The 14,523-nt window shown below is 38.0% G+C and overlaps 1 protein-coding gene across 7 annotated transcripts in view; it reads right to left on the bottom strand.

Moving 5' to 3' along the window:
- Positions 1 to 2,993: 2,993 nt before the first annotated feature.
- LOC100648338 overlaps positions 2,994 to 14,523 on the bottom strand; it is a 50,518-nt gene continuing 38,988 nt past the window's right edge. For 6 of the 7 annotated variants that reach the window (XM_048411565.1, XM_012315478.3, XM_012315479.3 and 3 more), the window contains 7 exons: positions 14,023 to 14,224; positions 13,597 to 13,710; positions 11,204 to 11,371; positions 9,867 to 10,109; positions 8,226 to 8,492; positions 7,652 to 7,966; positions 2,994 to 7,364 (listed from right to left, as the gene is read on the bottom strand). In XM_048411565.1, the coding sequence (XP_048267522.1) occupies positions 7,311 to 7,364; positions 7,652 to 7,966; positions 8,226 to 8,492; positions 9,867 to 10,109; positions 11,204 to 11,371; positions 13,597 to 13,710; positions 14,023 to 14,224 (1,363 nt within the window). In that variant the 3' untranslated portion in view covers positions 2,994 to 7,310. The remainder of the gene's footprint in view (positions 7,365 to 7,651; positions 7,967 to 8,225; positions 8,493 to 9,866; positions 10,110 to 11,203; positions 11,372 to 13,596; positions 13,711 to 14,022; positions 14,225 to 14,523) is intronic. The other variant, XM_012315483.3, reaches the window with a different exon arrangement.

The following is a 14,523-nucleotide window of genomic DNA, read 5'->3' as shown; positions in this document are numbered from 1 at the left end:
ACGACGTATTGGCTCGGAGATTTAGATTATTCTTCCACGTTTATGACAGATTTTTAGTCAGCTCGGATTACGAAGTCGATTTTATTTCTTTGAAAATGACACGCGCGTTATAATTTCGCGATACAAGATATCGCAAGGTCGAATGTGGAAATAGCGTATAATTTAAGAATTTCGTAACGCTTTTTACTGGATATTGTTCAGAGGAGATGAAATTGCGCGAAGCGCGTTGCATAGTTCGTTTGATGCTACTCGCTAACTTTGTAGCGTATTATGCAAATTATAAATAATTTTTTCCAGCGTTCGTTGCATCGTATCTATTGCTTTACGCGCGATTTATTCGATTCGTATGATTTAAGAGATAACTTGTACTAATCTTTCTAATCAAACTTTGCATACAATTATTTGAAAATTATATTAAACACATATTTACTCGTTTTTTAAACTTGTATCTTTCGAGATATTTATTTGCAGATAATTTTGTATTGGAAAGTGGAAGTCCTACGTATTTTCAAACAAACTATTTAACATTCAAAGGTCAACGAATGCGTAAATAAACGAACGCGTGAAAGAACGAACACGTAAAATGATGGAAGAACCACGACATAAATTCTCTTAATTATTTCTTTTTACGTATTTGTTAAAAATAGTCCTGGTCGTATTAAAGCGAGTAGCGGAGACGGAAGAAGCAATGAAAATTAAATTTTGGAAAATTGACTCGGGTTAAAGGACACAGTCGACGTTTACATGGTCAAATGCAAATCCAATATTAAGATATCTAATTTGAATATCGTGTAACTGCAAGGAAATTGTGTCATGGCGAGAATAATGCCTCGACGAGAACGAAGGTTACAGATTTAAAGACTTCCACGAGTTTCGTAAGAACTATTTACAATCGCTTATTGTAAACAATTTCACGTGTATTTTATACCTCTATGTTAATTTATGTTTACAGGGTCATACTTTTAGCTGCAAGCGTTTACGAATAGCGTATTATATAATTAATGCTCATGTATCAGCGACTTTTATAGCTACCAAGATCTTCGAACGGTATTTGCATAGTAAATCTGCTACAACGAAAGCTTCGTCCGGTCAATTAACCGACAAAGCATTTACCCAAACTTTACTCTATCTATTCTTCTATTCTTCTATTTCAACGTAGCATTCATTTGCTTCGATAAATCGTGAATTCCATTGTGATCTCTTTCATCTTACATCAGAGTCTAGGATCGGAACGAGAGGAACGGGAACGACTATGAAAAAATAGATTGCAAATGTATTTCAGGCATGATCGTTAAGTTTTTGATGTTACGGATACTTTTCGGTGTCTGATAAACGTCGTATTTGAGGCATAGTCTGTCTTGGTTAAAAATAACGCGTAAAAAAACGTAGCTTTCAACGTACTGTAAACAGTACTTCTAGTTACAGCCCCGAACTTTCCTGTATCGATTAATGGATTTTCGGTATATTTACTGCTTGATTTTTTTGTTAGTTTTGCGAGTCTTCTTGGAAAGAATAACTGCACCGAGATTTTTGCAAACATTCACCTGTTTTTACAGTTCGATCGATACGCAAAGGAACGTTTCTGCTGTTTCTGAGACTTGAGATATCTATCATCTAGATTTCTACGCTACCTAGAGCAAGATAGAACTATACAGAGTGTCTCTAGTAGCCGGGACAAGCTATGAATTTGTACCGGGCGAAGTTGGGGAAAAACCATCGAGGCAATCCTTGTACTGTTTCTTCTACAGGTTCCTTCGCGGATGCACCGGTTCAGCTACAAAGCGCAAACGCGCTCTTTCTTTTCTTTACTGTAACCCTATATTTTTCCTATAAACTACCCGATGCATTTTTTCATTTTCTGAAAAAATATTTCGAGATAGTTGAGTCGAGAAATGATTGATTTAAAAGACGTTTCATACGCGTCGTAGTTTTGCAAAATTTGATAAAGAAAGAAAACTTTCCCTGTCTTTCGTGCGCTAAACTTGGTGAAATTAAAATTGAAATATCTCTTAAACTAAAGCACTTTCTGACCCAGGTATCTTACTGTTTTCCCACGGACGATTAAAACATCCGTTTGAAAAGAAACAGCGCGATTGAGCTTTGCAACTGCACCGATGCATTTGCGAGAAAACTGGTACGATGACGTGATAGAGCGTGTGAAACAACGCAGAATTTATCTCTGCGCTTTTTCGCTGCTTTCGCTGTAACCTGACCCATTTACTAGAAACACCCCGTGTACGAAATCCACGTAATTTACACATTTTTGCTGACTATTTGAGCTTTTAACGTCTTTCATCTCGCCCTCGACAACGATTGACGTACCATAAATTCGTGAAACCTTATACTCAGCAATCTCAATAGACACATAACCCTTCGAGGTTCCTTACACGGTTGTTCGTTCCGCATAGCAAACTCGGAGGGTGTGTGTATTGCGAGAAGGGAAAAAGTTACAACACGAGGATCTTTCTTCTTACGTTAAACATTCTATATTTTCTGCTTTAACCCGGCGAGGCCAACAATTTCTCATAAAATTGCGGATAAAATATGAAAGGTTTATCTTATCGTTGGAATTTATATGTATACGAATTGATCTTACGATAAAGATCTGCTTTTAGCGTATAGAAAAAAAGAAATTATTTATCAGTTTCTCCTTAGAATGTGATTAGCACACGAAGCTCGCCGGAAGTTTGTATATTTGTACTGTAAACGAGAAAGGAGATTGTATATAAACTAATTTTCATTAGAGGTCTATTTTGATCGTACAGAAAAAAGAAAATAGTACGCGAATTCCCCATTAGAGTTAGGTGCTTCGTTCGAACGTGAAAAAGAACGTGAGATTTATTTTATTTCTTTAGAAATCATACACCAACGAAGTTTCGTAAATTCATGTACGTGTATCAGAGATGAAAAGAATCTGTTGAACACGAATATTGTACATCCGTGGATTCTTCGTTTCTACGTGAAATAAGGCAGTTGAAAGAACAAAACGAGCGTCGAACAATTACATTTATTTTGTTGGTCCAGCTATGCAGGTGCAATCGACACAGCTGTCGCGATAACTGCGCGACCGAACACCATTATTTATCGTGTTTCGTTCATCGGCTTTCAATCTCTGTGATATTATTACACGTATAGTTTTATATCGACACATGCACGTTCGGTTTTCATTGGTTTTCCCATTAATTCTACACGCTCATTCTTCATTCTCGAAGGTATCGTTACGCGGGGACATTTTTCTCTAACTTTCTCTAAACGGTCTAAACATACATATTCCTCTTATAGTATCGATACTGAACATTTATATTATAATCGAACATTTAAATTCTTTTTTTTTTTTTTGGTACGTTGGTTTCACGCATTGCATTGTGCTGTAAATCTTGTCCACTTTGTTCCTTAAATAACTGTATTAACTTATTCGAGATATTATCTCTCTCTAATACTTTTCTATTATATTATATTAATTGAAGTAACGATTAAACTTTGGCAAAGAGATATTCGTAATAGCGGTAGCTTAAAATATTTTTGGACGAAATCCCCTTATAATGCGTAAGGTAAGTGTCGGGGATATGTACGTCATTCGTACCGATAAGATACACGATATTCAGGGAAAAAGAAAATATTTTAACCGTGATCGACTACGTTTTAAACGTTATAAAATACTTCGATCTTCCGCAAACTTTGCAAACTTTAAAAAGCAGTCCTTTGAATTTCAGAAATCGAAACTTCCGACGAAGTAAGTTGTCGTCGTTAAATCGAAAGAAGAAGTGGACGATATACTGGTAAAGAACAATTCGACACGAAACCTCGATCTCTAACGATTAATATAATTAAATAAGATGTATATTTGGCGCGTTAACTGGTTTTGTATAAGTCGAATATATCTTAATCCGTTGGAATTTTCAAGTGGACACTTCCTTCGGCTTTCACATTCCATATTACATAAAACGATATCACACACAGAGTCTTCTATACGATTACGACGATTGCGAGTTATTAGTTAGCGATTATAACATTAAGTAAGACAGAAATCCTAACGTATATCGATTACGAGATATATATTTTTCTCCATTATATAATACTATTCAGGAAACAGGGACGTACGTCTTTCCAGCGCTCGAATACAATCGCATCGTTCACGCTGGAATTAACTTCGATAAGAACCATTCTCGTAATTAATAATGGCGTGGCGCATGAAATTTCTCCTTCGCTCACATCGAAGAACTATCAATTGAGAATTCACTTCGTTCCAAGTATCGGCAAATGAGATCATTGCGCTTAATATTCCTACTTTCTCTTCGACTGTGTCGAATTTTTAATCTCTAGACACCTAACCGTCTTGATCCTTTATAAAGGTCCTCTAAATGTAATTAATCCGAAGGTTTCTAATATTTTATCCTATGGCAAATGTTTATGCATTGTTACACCGGCGTACAGTACCGTGCGAAAGGCTCAGGCTGTTTCCGTGAGAAAATTGTATTTTATTTTTCATTTCGCAGAGACTAAAACTGATTAAGAGACGCTGCTTCAAAATTTCCACAAGCGAGGCAAATGCTTCAGGGGCACTCGACTAAAAATCAAAGGTGGCACGAATCATTCGCACGAAACTGTACGAAATGTTTCTTTTTATTTTTTTTTTTATTTTTTTTTTTTTTTTGTTTATATCGGCGGATATCTCTGTGCTCTTAGACGTGTAAATTGTCATTGTCGTTTAATTCCATAAATGTGTATGTTCGATGTTCGTCGCGTTCCTCGCTGAAGCGTATTTGATTTACAATTTGAGAAATTTCTATCGTCTCTGTTCGATGATATTCTCGAAAGATGATGTGTACCATGAGTTACGTACTCTGTAGCCTCGACTATAAGTCGACTCGTTTACCATATTACAGTACTATTACAAAGTTAGTTATTATGGATGTACTATACGTATGTGCTTAAATAGCGGGCTCGATAGAAGCTACGAAATAACCCTGTATTCCTGGTTTTGTTTTCTCACACGCAGCTTAATTTCAGCTCTCCGTTCCAGTTCTTTACGTGACGTTTCATACAAGTTGGCGAAGTTGGTCAATCTCGACTATCGGTTGAGGGAGTAGGGGGGCAATTTTCTTATAAAATTTTCTTTCATACGGTTCATGACACTGACAGTATTATACCAGAAATTTTGTCGATTTAACAATCGTCTCGCGATGATTTTTAACGAATAAGAAGCCAGTATAGACATCTGGTTTTGATTCTCTTTGATTTGATCTTAAAATTATTTGATCATTTTACAAGTTTATTAGCCTTTACGTTTAGAGAGATGGTAAACATAACAAACGGTACATTGCGTACATTTACATAATATTAATACGAAAAATTGGAAAAGTAGAATAGAAATAAATAATTATTTTGGTTAACAGTTCGCTGACGTTAGAATATATTCTATACAAATAAAAGACGAAACATTTAATTTCAACAAAAGTCGCAGTTACTCCTGTACATGTATAATTTCCATACAAATCGATTTAAAAGATACACGGGATGACAGAAAATATATAATTCGCGTGTTTCGCAAAAGTAAATTAATCCTTGACGAAAGAACCTATTTCTTAAGGCACACTCAGAGAAAGATCTTCGGTCAAAAATAACCGGTCGAAATGAATCATTAATACGATTGTTTAGGTTCGTCGCATCATCTGATTGTTTTCAAATGCTGAAACAAAAATGCCTGATCGTTCACAGAAGCTAACTTTAACAGGGTTTAACGAAACCGACAAAATTTATGGGACAATTCGATGCGCTCCTGAAACGTGTTCGAAGTCTCTGAGAAAAATGGCGTGCGACTACGAACACGCTCGTTTAATTCGACGAGAATTCACGACACTTCCGCGTACCAAACGAACGAAAAATCTAACGGAATCTAACGATACGATCAATCTCTCCGTGTATTATTCGGGTTGGTTTCTATGTACAATTATAGAGAGCAACCTGCTACGAATCAAAGTATCTGTACAGTGACAACAACAACAATAACAATAACAACAATAATACGGTAATATATATGTATATATATATTATGTATACATATATCTATAGCTGGGAAAAGAAGAGAGAAAAAAGAACTAGTCGATCGTGCAATCTCTCTGAATTCTTACAAATGTAACATCGTGAACGATTGCAATACTAAAGAATAATTAACATATTTTGTATACATACATATATTTCTTTTTACACCTTTAAGACGACACTAAATACACACACAGAATTCTCCGAGAAGGTGTCTCTCGCTCTTTTTCCTTTTTTTACTCTCGTTTGGTCATACAATGCCGGTTGCGGAATATTTTATCGTAAGAAATAATCCTTCCGTGATTGCCATATTCCGGGATAACGCTATTGACTACGAAGTATGACGCATCGACATTAAATATTCAACTATACCTAATCGTCATCTTATTTATAAATATATGTACGCAATACGTGTAATATATATACATATGTATATTAAAATATTGACAAAAAGAGACGAAATCTACGGTAAAAAAAGCTTTACGAAATTGAATAGGCCTAAGAAATACGAAGTTGAATACCGTTGACGGATGGTCCGGATATCACAAATTAATTTCCGCCTCTTTGTTCTTCGCTTGAACACGTTACCATCCAATTTGTCTCCTCTTCTCAGTCATGACGTATTTAGAATAAAATATCGACTTTAGTAATACTCGACTGGTAGCGTTGGATCGTCGGTGATTACTTCACGTCTCATTCCGATTAAGTTACTTAATTTTTCGACTTAAATTAAGTAAGCCAATAAAATTGTTATGGCTCATCCACGATACGACGATACGAATTAAGAATTTTCTACTTGTAATTAATTTCTTTTATTCCTTGCACGCTTTAAAAAAATTCTGCTTTCGTACGTGGACGAAATACCACGCAAAATTTCATTACAAATTGACGTAGATCTGTTTGATAACTTAATATTTGATGGCAACTTTCTCTTAAGAAATACCGAAACGTCGATCGAGAGAGGTAGACGAACGGATGGTAAGAAATGCTTTGAATTTTCTTGGCGAGATTGTCGGACATCGAGAGGACGAAACAAAGGTCTCGAGCGAAATACGACCGTCGCTATGGTCCACGTATCACAAGTTAACTTCCTTCGTTCGATTTTCATTAGCTTCCTGTCCTACAGGTAAAACTGGCATACAGTACGTCGTACAATCTCGCGGTTTCTTATCGTCTTCGGTGATGTTTATCGTTCACAGATAAAGCAGTTCTCTGCTACGACTTAGACTCGACGTCTGAACAGACGTTTCTTCGAAATCTCGAGAGGTTCACGTAGATTCCAGCACACCGCCGGCAAGTTTGGTCGCGTACAAATTTAATGCCTGAAAAAGTAAGATTCGTATTTATCTGACAAAATACTTCCTCCCACCTATCTTCGAACAATACAGAATAATCATCTTGATAGATAATCCATTTTTAAATATATTTCATTAAACAAACGAATCATACGTAAATATCTTCCGCGCGCAATTGTCACAAGTTTCTTAATGAAAAATCGAGTATCTTTATGATCCCTTACCCGCGATCAAATACACGAAACAACACATTTTCTCGAAGTAAGCAAACTCGAAAGCAAAGTACAGGCAAGGGAATTTGAAAAGCAAATTACCTTGTAAATGAAAGCGTATTGTTCTTTCGTCTTGACAGCTCCAGCACGGTCCCGTCTGATAGTGTAAACGACCCTTGGCACGTCCACAGTCCTCGTAATCTCATATTGTCTAATTCCTAGGTCAAGAGCTATTAACGTTCCCGTACGTCCAGTGCCAGGACTACAGTGGACCACAATGGGTCCAGGGCCACCCCTTTGGAGTGCCCTCGCCTCGAGAAGCACAGCTATTAACCCGGCGCCGTCCGACTGCACTCCGTTCACCGGCCACAGATACCAAATATGATACACTTCTCGGAACGTGTTCTTCTCCAAATTCTGTAAAAGTCACGTTTCGTATTAGCTTCGCCTCTAATTTTTACTCGTAGCAGTCGCATCTCTAAATGGTCGACTTCGCGATAACGATGGATCCACAGATTGACGAGTGCATACACTACGTTAGAATAGTTGAGCAAAGTGCTACAAAGTGTTACATTTAAGAACTGTCAACGGCCAAAGCGTAAATCTTGTAACAAGAAAATCAAGAGGAGAAGAACGTAATTTTTACAAGTTCGTAACAGTCTTTGATGTTCCTTACGTTTAAATGAAGCGTGGAAATGGCATATTTCTCTTTGGTTTCTCTCTTTTTTAGAGTAACTTGGAAGTCACCGTATAACCGGCGACAGTCGGTAACTTCGGAGGGTGGGATGTACTCGGTGCACTTTTCCACCCCGTTCTCCACGAGATCGGTCAGCATGATGATCACTTTGCACTGTTGCTCCCAGATCATTCTCCAGAAATCGGTAACGGTCGACTCCATCGGTGCTTGGCAAGCGACGTAATATTTCGTTGCGTTCTTCGGTCCCTGAAAATCATTTTCGTGACTTGGTTACAACGAACGGTTATGCTCCGCTGGCTGACATAAAAATTATAACATTTATATCCGTTTCGATCTTCATCGTTTCGTGTCTGCTTTAGCGTCGTTCGTCTAAGAAGGAAACTCGTAACTGTAGCGCAGAATAATTACATAGGATTGGGATTAATTGGCGAGATGTTGATCAACGTTAGTTTGAAATTAGTTCTGGGATAGAATTCGCTTATTTCGAGCCGAATCGATTGCAGTTAGAATCAATTAACGGGCGCAATAATTGCGTTGCGCCTAGGATACGATATCGATCGATATTATCGATGAGGAAGGAACAGTCCGGCGCTAATTGCAAGTCCGAGAACGTTGCCCTCGGTACGTTCAATGTTCGTCAATGGCAGCATGCTGTGTAATTGCAACACGCGCAGAGTGGAAACGTTGAAAATGTTGGACCGTCTGCATCCGTTGGTTAAGGCAATTCTAACGAACTGCTTGTTATTTCTCGAAGGACCGTAAACGGTCTTTGAACGGAACGTTATGGGATAGGACGACGAGACGACGATGAGATTTTAAGTTGTTTATGAATGGAAATCGGCTGTTTGAACGTGAAACGTTGGAATAGCCGATGAACACAGTGTCTGTACTGTTATGTAACAGTACTAACTTCTGGAAAATGATAAATAAGCAACACAATGAGGAATAGGTGAAATAATCATAGGCAAGAGCGCGGACAACAAACGTATGTACGAACATGTGTCTGGCAATATGAAATCTCATTGTGTTTTCATTCCATCTTTCAAGAACGAGTGGACTAATTGATTTAATTAGCAATATTACATTTAGAAAAATCGCCTACTTATTCTCAGAGCAACGATTAACCGTCGCTTTTGTTGCTACAGTGCATTTATTTAAATGCTCTAGTAGTTCGATGGAAACAGGTGTTGACGTTCGTCCTGCTTCCGCGTATTGCCGTGCTTCGAGCTTACGCAATAGTCATTCGTGTTCTTTGTAGCGCATTATGCAACATCCTTTTTCTCACGCAGACAAAACGCTGCTTTAACCCTTACTCACGTACGATCAGATCGCTCGAGATACGCAATCAAGTGTTTTTATTAAGCTGATTTTCCGAGATCACGCGGATGATTTGCTCGCTGGAAGAAGAATGAATGAACCGGGCGCGTGAAGTACTCGCTCGAACGAAACGTAAGAGTAGAATGAAAAGAAACGTTTCGTTGTAACGAGATTACATTATTTCCTTCTCACCTTTACTCCATATACCATAGAATCTCGTCGGCAATTGGTTTCTTTCGATCGTAAGCGTTAAAATCTACTTAGGAATCAAAGTAATATTGGAACCGTGTTAAAGCAGCTTACCCGAACGTAACTGGCGTTGATATACTCCGTAAGAGGATCGTTGTTGATTTTTTGTAGGAGCACTCTGGTCTCCGGAAGCGGTATCACATTCGCGTATCTGTTCTTCACTTCCGCCCCAGCAGGCAATTCGTCTATCTTCGCTGAAACTTGTGGAATACCGGAGAATTCCTCGTTGATTGCGTTAACGTCGTTACAGAAGGATGAAAGGGCCGCGAAGTTCAACGGATGAGACGGAATGGCGCTCTGCAACGAGGACACGCGTTTTGTAGAAACATGATTTTCCTGTATTTTACTGCAACGTTAACCGAATTGAGCGGAGTTTCGTCCGAGCTTTCGGATGTTCTAACTACCATTCGTTTTCATGCCCCATCTCCTCGTCAATTGCAGCGAAATTAATTTCCTTCGTTGGTTTAATCGTTTCATCCCATTAAATGATGAATACGCGGAAGAAAATTTAGTAATCAGAAACTAACGATTTAAGAGACGTATACATCCTCGACACTCTCCTTTCAACTCGATTAACGTTAAATGCTTGACGATACTTATTTTATTTCTTACAACGCTACCACATAGACTTTTATCCTTCGAAAGGTTTAAACGTTTGTCAAAGATTACCTGGGATAACATACAGTGCATTACTTTTCCCTTACAAGGCTGTAGTTTTCTAATTGCAACGTTTAAAATAATGCTACGTTATTTTATGATAATTCGGTGGGAAAGTACTACGGAGAAACAATTTTGTATGTGATACCTGAAGAGTTAATTTCTATTTGCAAGAACGTGTTAAACGTATGCTACGAAGAAAGAAAGACACGTTTGACTAGGACACGTTAGAAAGCAAAATGCTTTTGTATGTAAGACGGTACGAGATTAGATAATCAATTTATTTTGGTTGGATAAAAATGACTAAATTGTTTCGTTTCGAAGACTTTAAACGATGAAATTCCATTTATCCGGAAGTTTTTTTTAAAGACAAAATAGCGGAAAAAGAACGCGCGAGTAAAATATTCTCAATTTGTTCCTGTCCTACATTTCGAGTTACGACACGAGCATAAGTCTGTCTTCGTTCTGGTTGATCTACCTAATAGAAAGTTGAGTTGTAAGAAAACAAACCAGTCCGTTTTTTACCACTTTAGCGTGGGTAAGTAATTGTACCATTGGTTTCCTACATTTGTTCTTTTATGAAAGGAAAACAAAACGTTTTAAACGGAAACATTCGCATTGATATTTTTATCCGTTTGCCGTTTCGTGCAACATGTACTTTATTTCTTAGGAAATACGTTCTTCTCTTTAACAAGAAGTCGTAAAACAAAAAAAAAAAAAAAAAGGAAACTTACCGAATCCTCAAAAGTTGGATTCCCATAGCTTCTTTTCGAAGATCTCGTCACACCTTTGCGTCTGACGCTGTTGTAAGCGGAAACACTGTCAAGGCTGTAAGCGTCTAAAGACACGGGACGACATCGTTCGCCATAGTTAAACCTCGTTTGCCTCTTCCTCATGATAAACTGCAAATAATTTTCCACCGAATTAACGCATCTGCTCTCTGAACTTTCCTGAGAAACATGATTCTATCATTTTGCGAACTAACCACTCGTGGAACAAAGCGTTCGAAAGAAGGTGGTTTTAGCGACAGTAAAAAATGCACTCGAAATTTCTCGCAAGTTTCTAGCGTTAGAATATGAAAACTTTTACTCTCCGATTGTAAGCTCGCGGTCATGGTGTTTACAGTAGCCATTGTTCTCTATCAGCGAATATTACGTACACTTCGAAGGAATATCATCGAAACAATTTGCAGGGAAATTCATAGAAAGTGCAACAAAGAAATATCTCCGTTTATTAACAAGCCTCGGTAGCAGCAAGGATCATGCTTCGTTTTAACATTAGACATAATCCTGTCATATCTTAAAAACAATCATCGAGAAGAACAATCTGCTGTTTTAAATTATCCTTATTTTGAACGAGATATAGAAAACTGAGGATTCCTCAGTGGACCTTTCTAATGTTAATTCGCATTGTTCTTTACGTGAGAAGCAAACAATCTTGAAACATCGTGCAGCAAGCTGCGTGCTTCTTCTGTCGAAACACGTTCCGACGATCGGTTTCGACATGGAAACACGCGTGAATGAAATACACGAGGCGAAAACCAATGAAGCGGTGATGGTTGCTCGGTCTAATAGCCGATTCAAGGACGAGCATCGTGTCTTTTGTAGCGAACAAGCGACGAGGTGCATCGTGTTTTTCTCGCGGTTGGAACCACAAATGATTTTGTCCATTTTTTTTTTTTTTTTTTACGAAGAATTTCACGCTCGACCGGAAACAAGTCTTTTAAATACGAAATTGAAACGCGTTTTCGCGATTTCTTTCCCCTTCCTTTGATCTTGAGCGATCGTCACATCGTAACCGATCGGTGGCAGAGTTAGATTGATATGCAATTTTCTTGTACTATTAACGAAAGTAGCACAGTCGTCCGTATTTGCCAAGACAAGATAAGTTATCCTCATCTTCGCTACGCTCTCATTGCTTTTTGTATTTTTACTTTCCCGATAATTTCATTGTGAAAAATGATTTATTGCAATTTATCTGAAAATCGTGGTTTCATCTTTCGTACAGATAATTCCAATATTAAAAATGATGCTACTAACTGATAGATGATCCAAAAATCTAATTCGCCTTTAGAAAGGAGTATATCTTTCTCTTCGATCGCAAACATTTCTAACAAACTTCACGTATCTGTAGTCATCCAGTCTGGTCTGCACGTTCAAACTTGAAATGCGTTGCAGTGGATGCATCGACGTTTAAGATTCGCGAAATTTGCATCGATACCAACGTCGAAACGCGTGTTTCAAAATGTCTGATTTTTCCGACTCTACTATTATTATCATTATCAGGGGAATTATAAAAAGTAAAAGATCAAAGACTAGAGAGAAATGGGCGAAAAGGTGATTAATTCAGAGAAACTGATTTATCGAGGAAATTTATTTCCCAACAAATTCTATTCGATATTCCGATGCCTGCATCGATGCAAATTAATTTTTATGCCGATTTGCCGATACGGATCTACGTACATTGCGACACGAGCCTTTTTAAGCGATTAAAAAAACGCTGTATCTTTGCGTGAAAAAGCGGAACGAACACGGACGTAGAAATACAAACACTCACACGCACACGCACATGTATTTATCATTAGATGTTACGTACACTGGAAGTAAATCACAAGTATGGACGGATGAATACGTAACACGATGCGAAATGAGCTTAATGCAAGCACGAGGAGGCCTTTTTCAGAGAGTATAGATCTTTGCTGACCTGCGTAACTGGGAATCTCGTTTCATTAGTCTCTTTTCTTGAATGATACTTTTTTCGTGCGAGTGGTGCCAGCCGATAAGCGTGCGACGAATGATAACATAGTTTCGCGTTCTTTGACTCGCGAACGTATCGACGAGATAATCATCGATTCGACGCGAATGTAAAGGAATGACTTGGTTTTGGGTGAACAGGATATTCATCCGTCCGAAAGTGACGGCAGATCGTACAGTACGAACGAGAGTGTTTAACAAGCAAAATGAAAAAAGCCACTTGTTCGTTAATTCTCGTTAATTATCTAGAGTTAGAAAAAATTTAAGAAATAAATGAGATAAATATATCATCGAATATTCAAATGAGAAACAGAGTGCGTTTTATTTATCTTCGACGAAAGTAAAAAGTATCGATTAATAAAAGAAATCGTTACCAGAAGACCAGTGAGAAGAACCAGGCAAATCAAGGCAACCGAGGAGACCACGACGACCGCTATCGCGTTTCCGGAATCTGGACCCTTTTCCTGTACCAGAAGAAATCTGTGTATCTGAAAAGAGTGGGTCAATCGGCGGAACACGTTAACTAAATTGTATTATGGTTAATTATCTACAATGTGATGCTCGACACTGAACTCAAATTTTGTTCACTTTCGACCAAGAAGACAAGTATCATCTGTATTTATACAAGTAGAAATAAAATTACGGTGTTCAAATATAAAATCACAAAGCTCAGAGTCGTTCTTCTGAGAAAGTATTAAGATTTTGACTCTGTATAAATTATCAACGACAGATATATGCAAATACACGTGGTAAAATTTTGTCGACATGCTTCTTACGGCTATAAATTACGACAAACTCACGGTAATCGGAAACTTGACGTGGTCCCGCGATTCCTCGTACAAACTGGGCAACATTTTCGTCATAGTGCCGTCGAACTTGCCAGTTTCGTCGACGACGTAAATCAAGATGCTCATCATGGGCATATCGGACGACGATGGCGTAGTATTCGGTGGCTCCTGACACGGATTTTGATGGAAAATAATTTGTTTGTCGGATACCGGCCTGTAACGGGAGACGACGAAGATACTATCTGTTAAACGTTAAACATATACCAGCGACGTCGAGAGGAAATTATAACGTGTATTAACCTCAAAGCAACGCACGGTTCCGGAAACTCTCGGCTACGTGCCGCTGGTTATCGTGAGATTTACTTTAGACCCATGATACTGCGAGTTTCTTTATAAATAAATTTACTCTATATCGAGATACCGATGAAAATCGACTAGGTCAGGTACTTTCTAAGCTCCGAGTCTCCCTATTCCACAAATTTATTTACTTCACGTGCGCTCGATTCGTTGTTT

The sequence above is a fragment of the Bombus terrestris genome, chromosome 13 (assembly GCF_910591885.1).
Source record: "Bombus terrestris chromosome 13, iyBomTerr1.2, whole genome shotgun sequence".
Taxonomy (NCBI): Eukaryota; Metazoa; Arthropoda; class Insecta; order Hymenoptera; family Apidae; genus Bombus; species Bombus terrestris.
The sequence above is the reverse complement of the archived record's forward strand: the minus strand, read 5'-3'. Positions and strand labels throughout refer to the sequence as shown.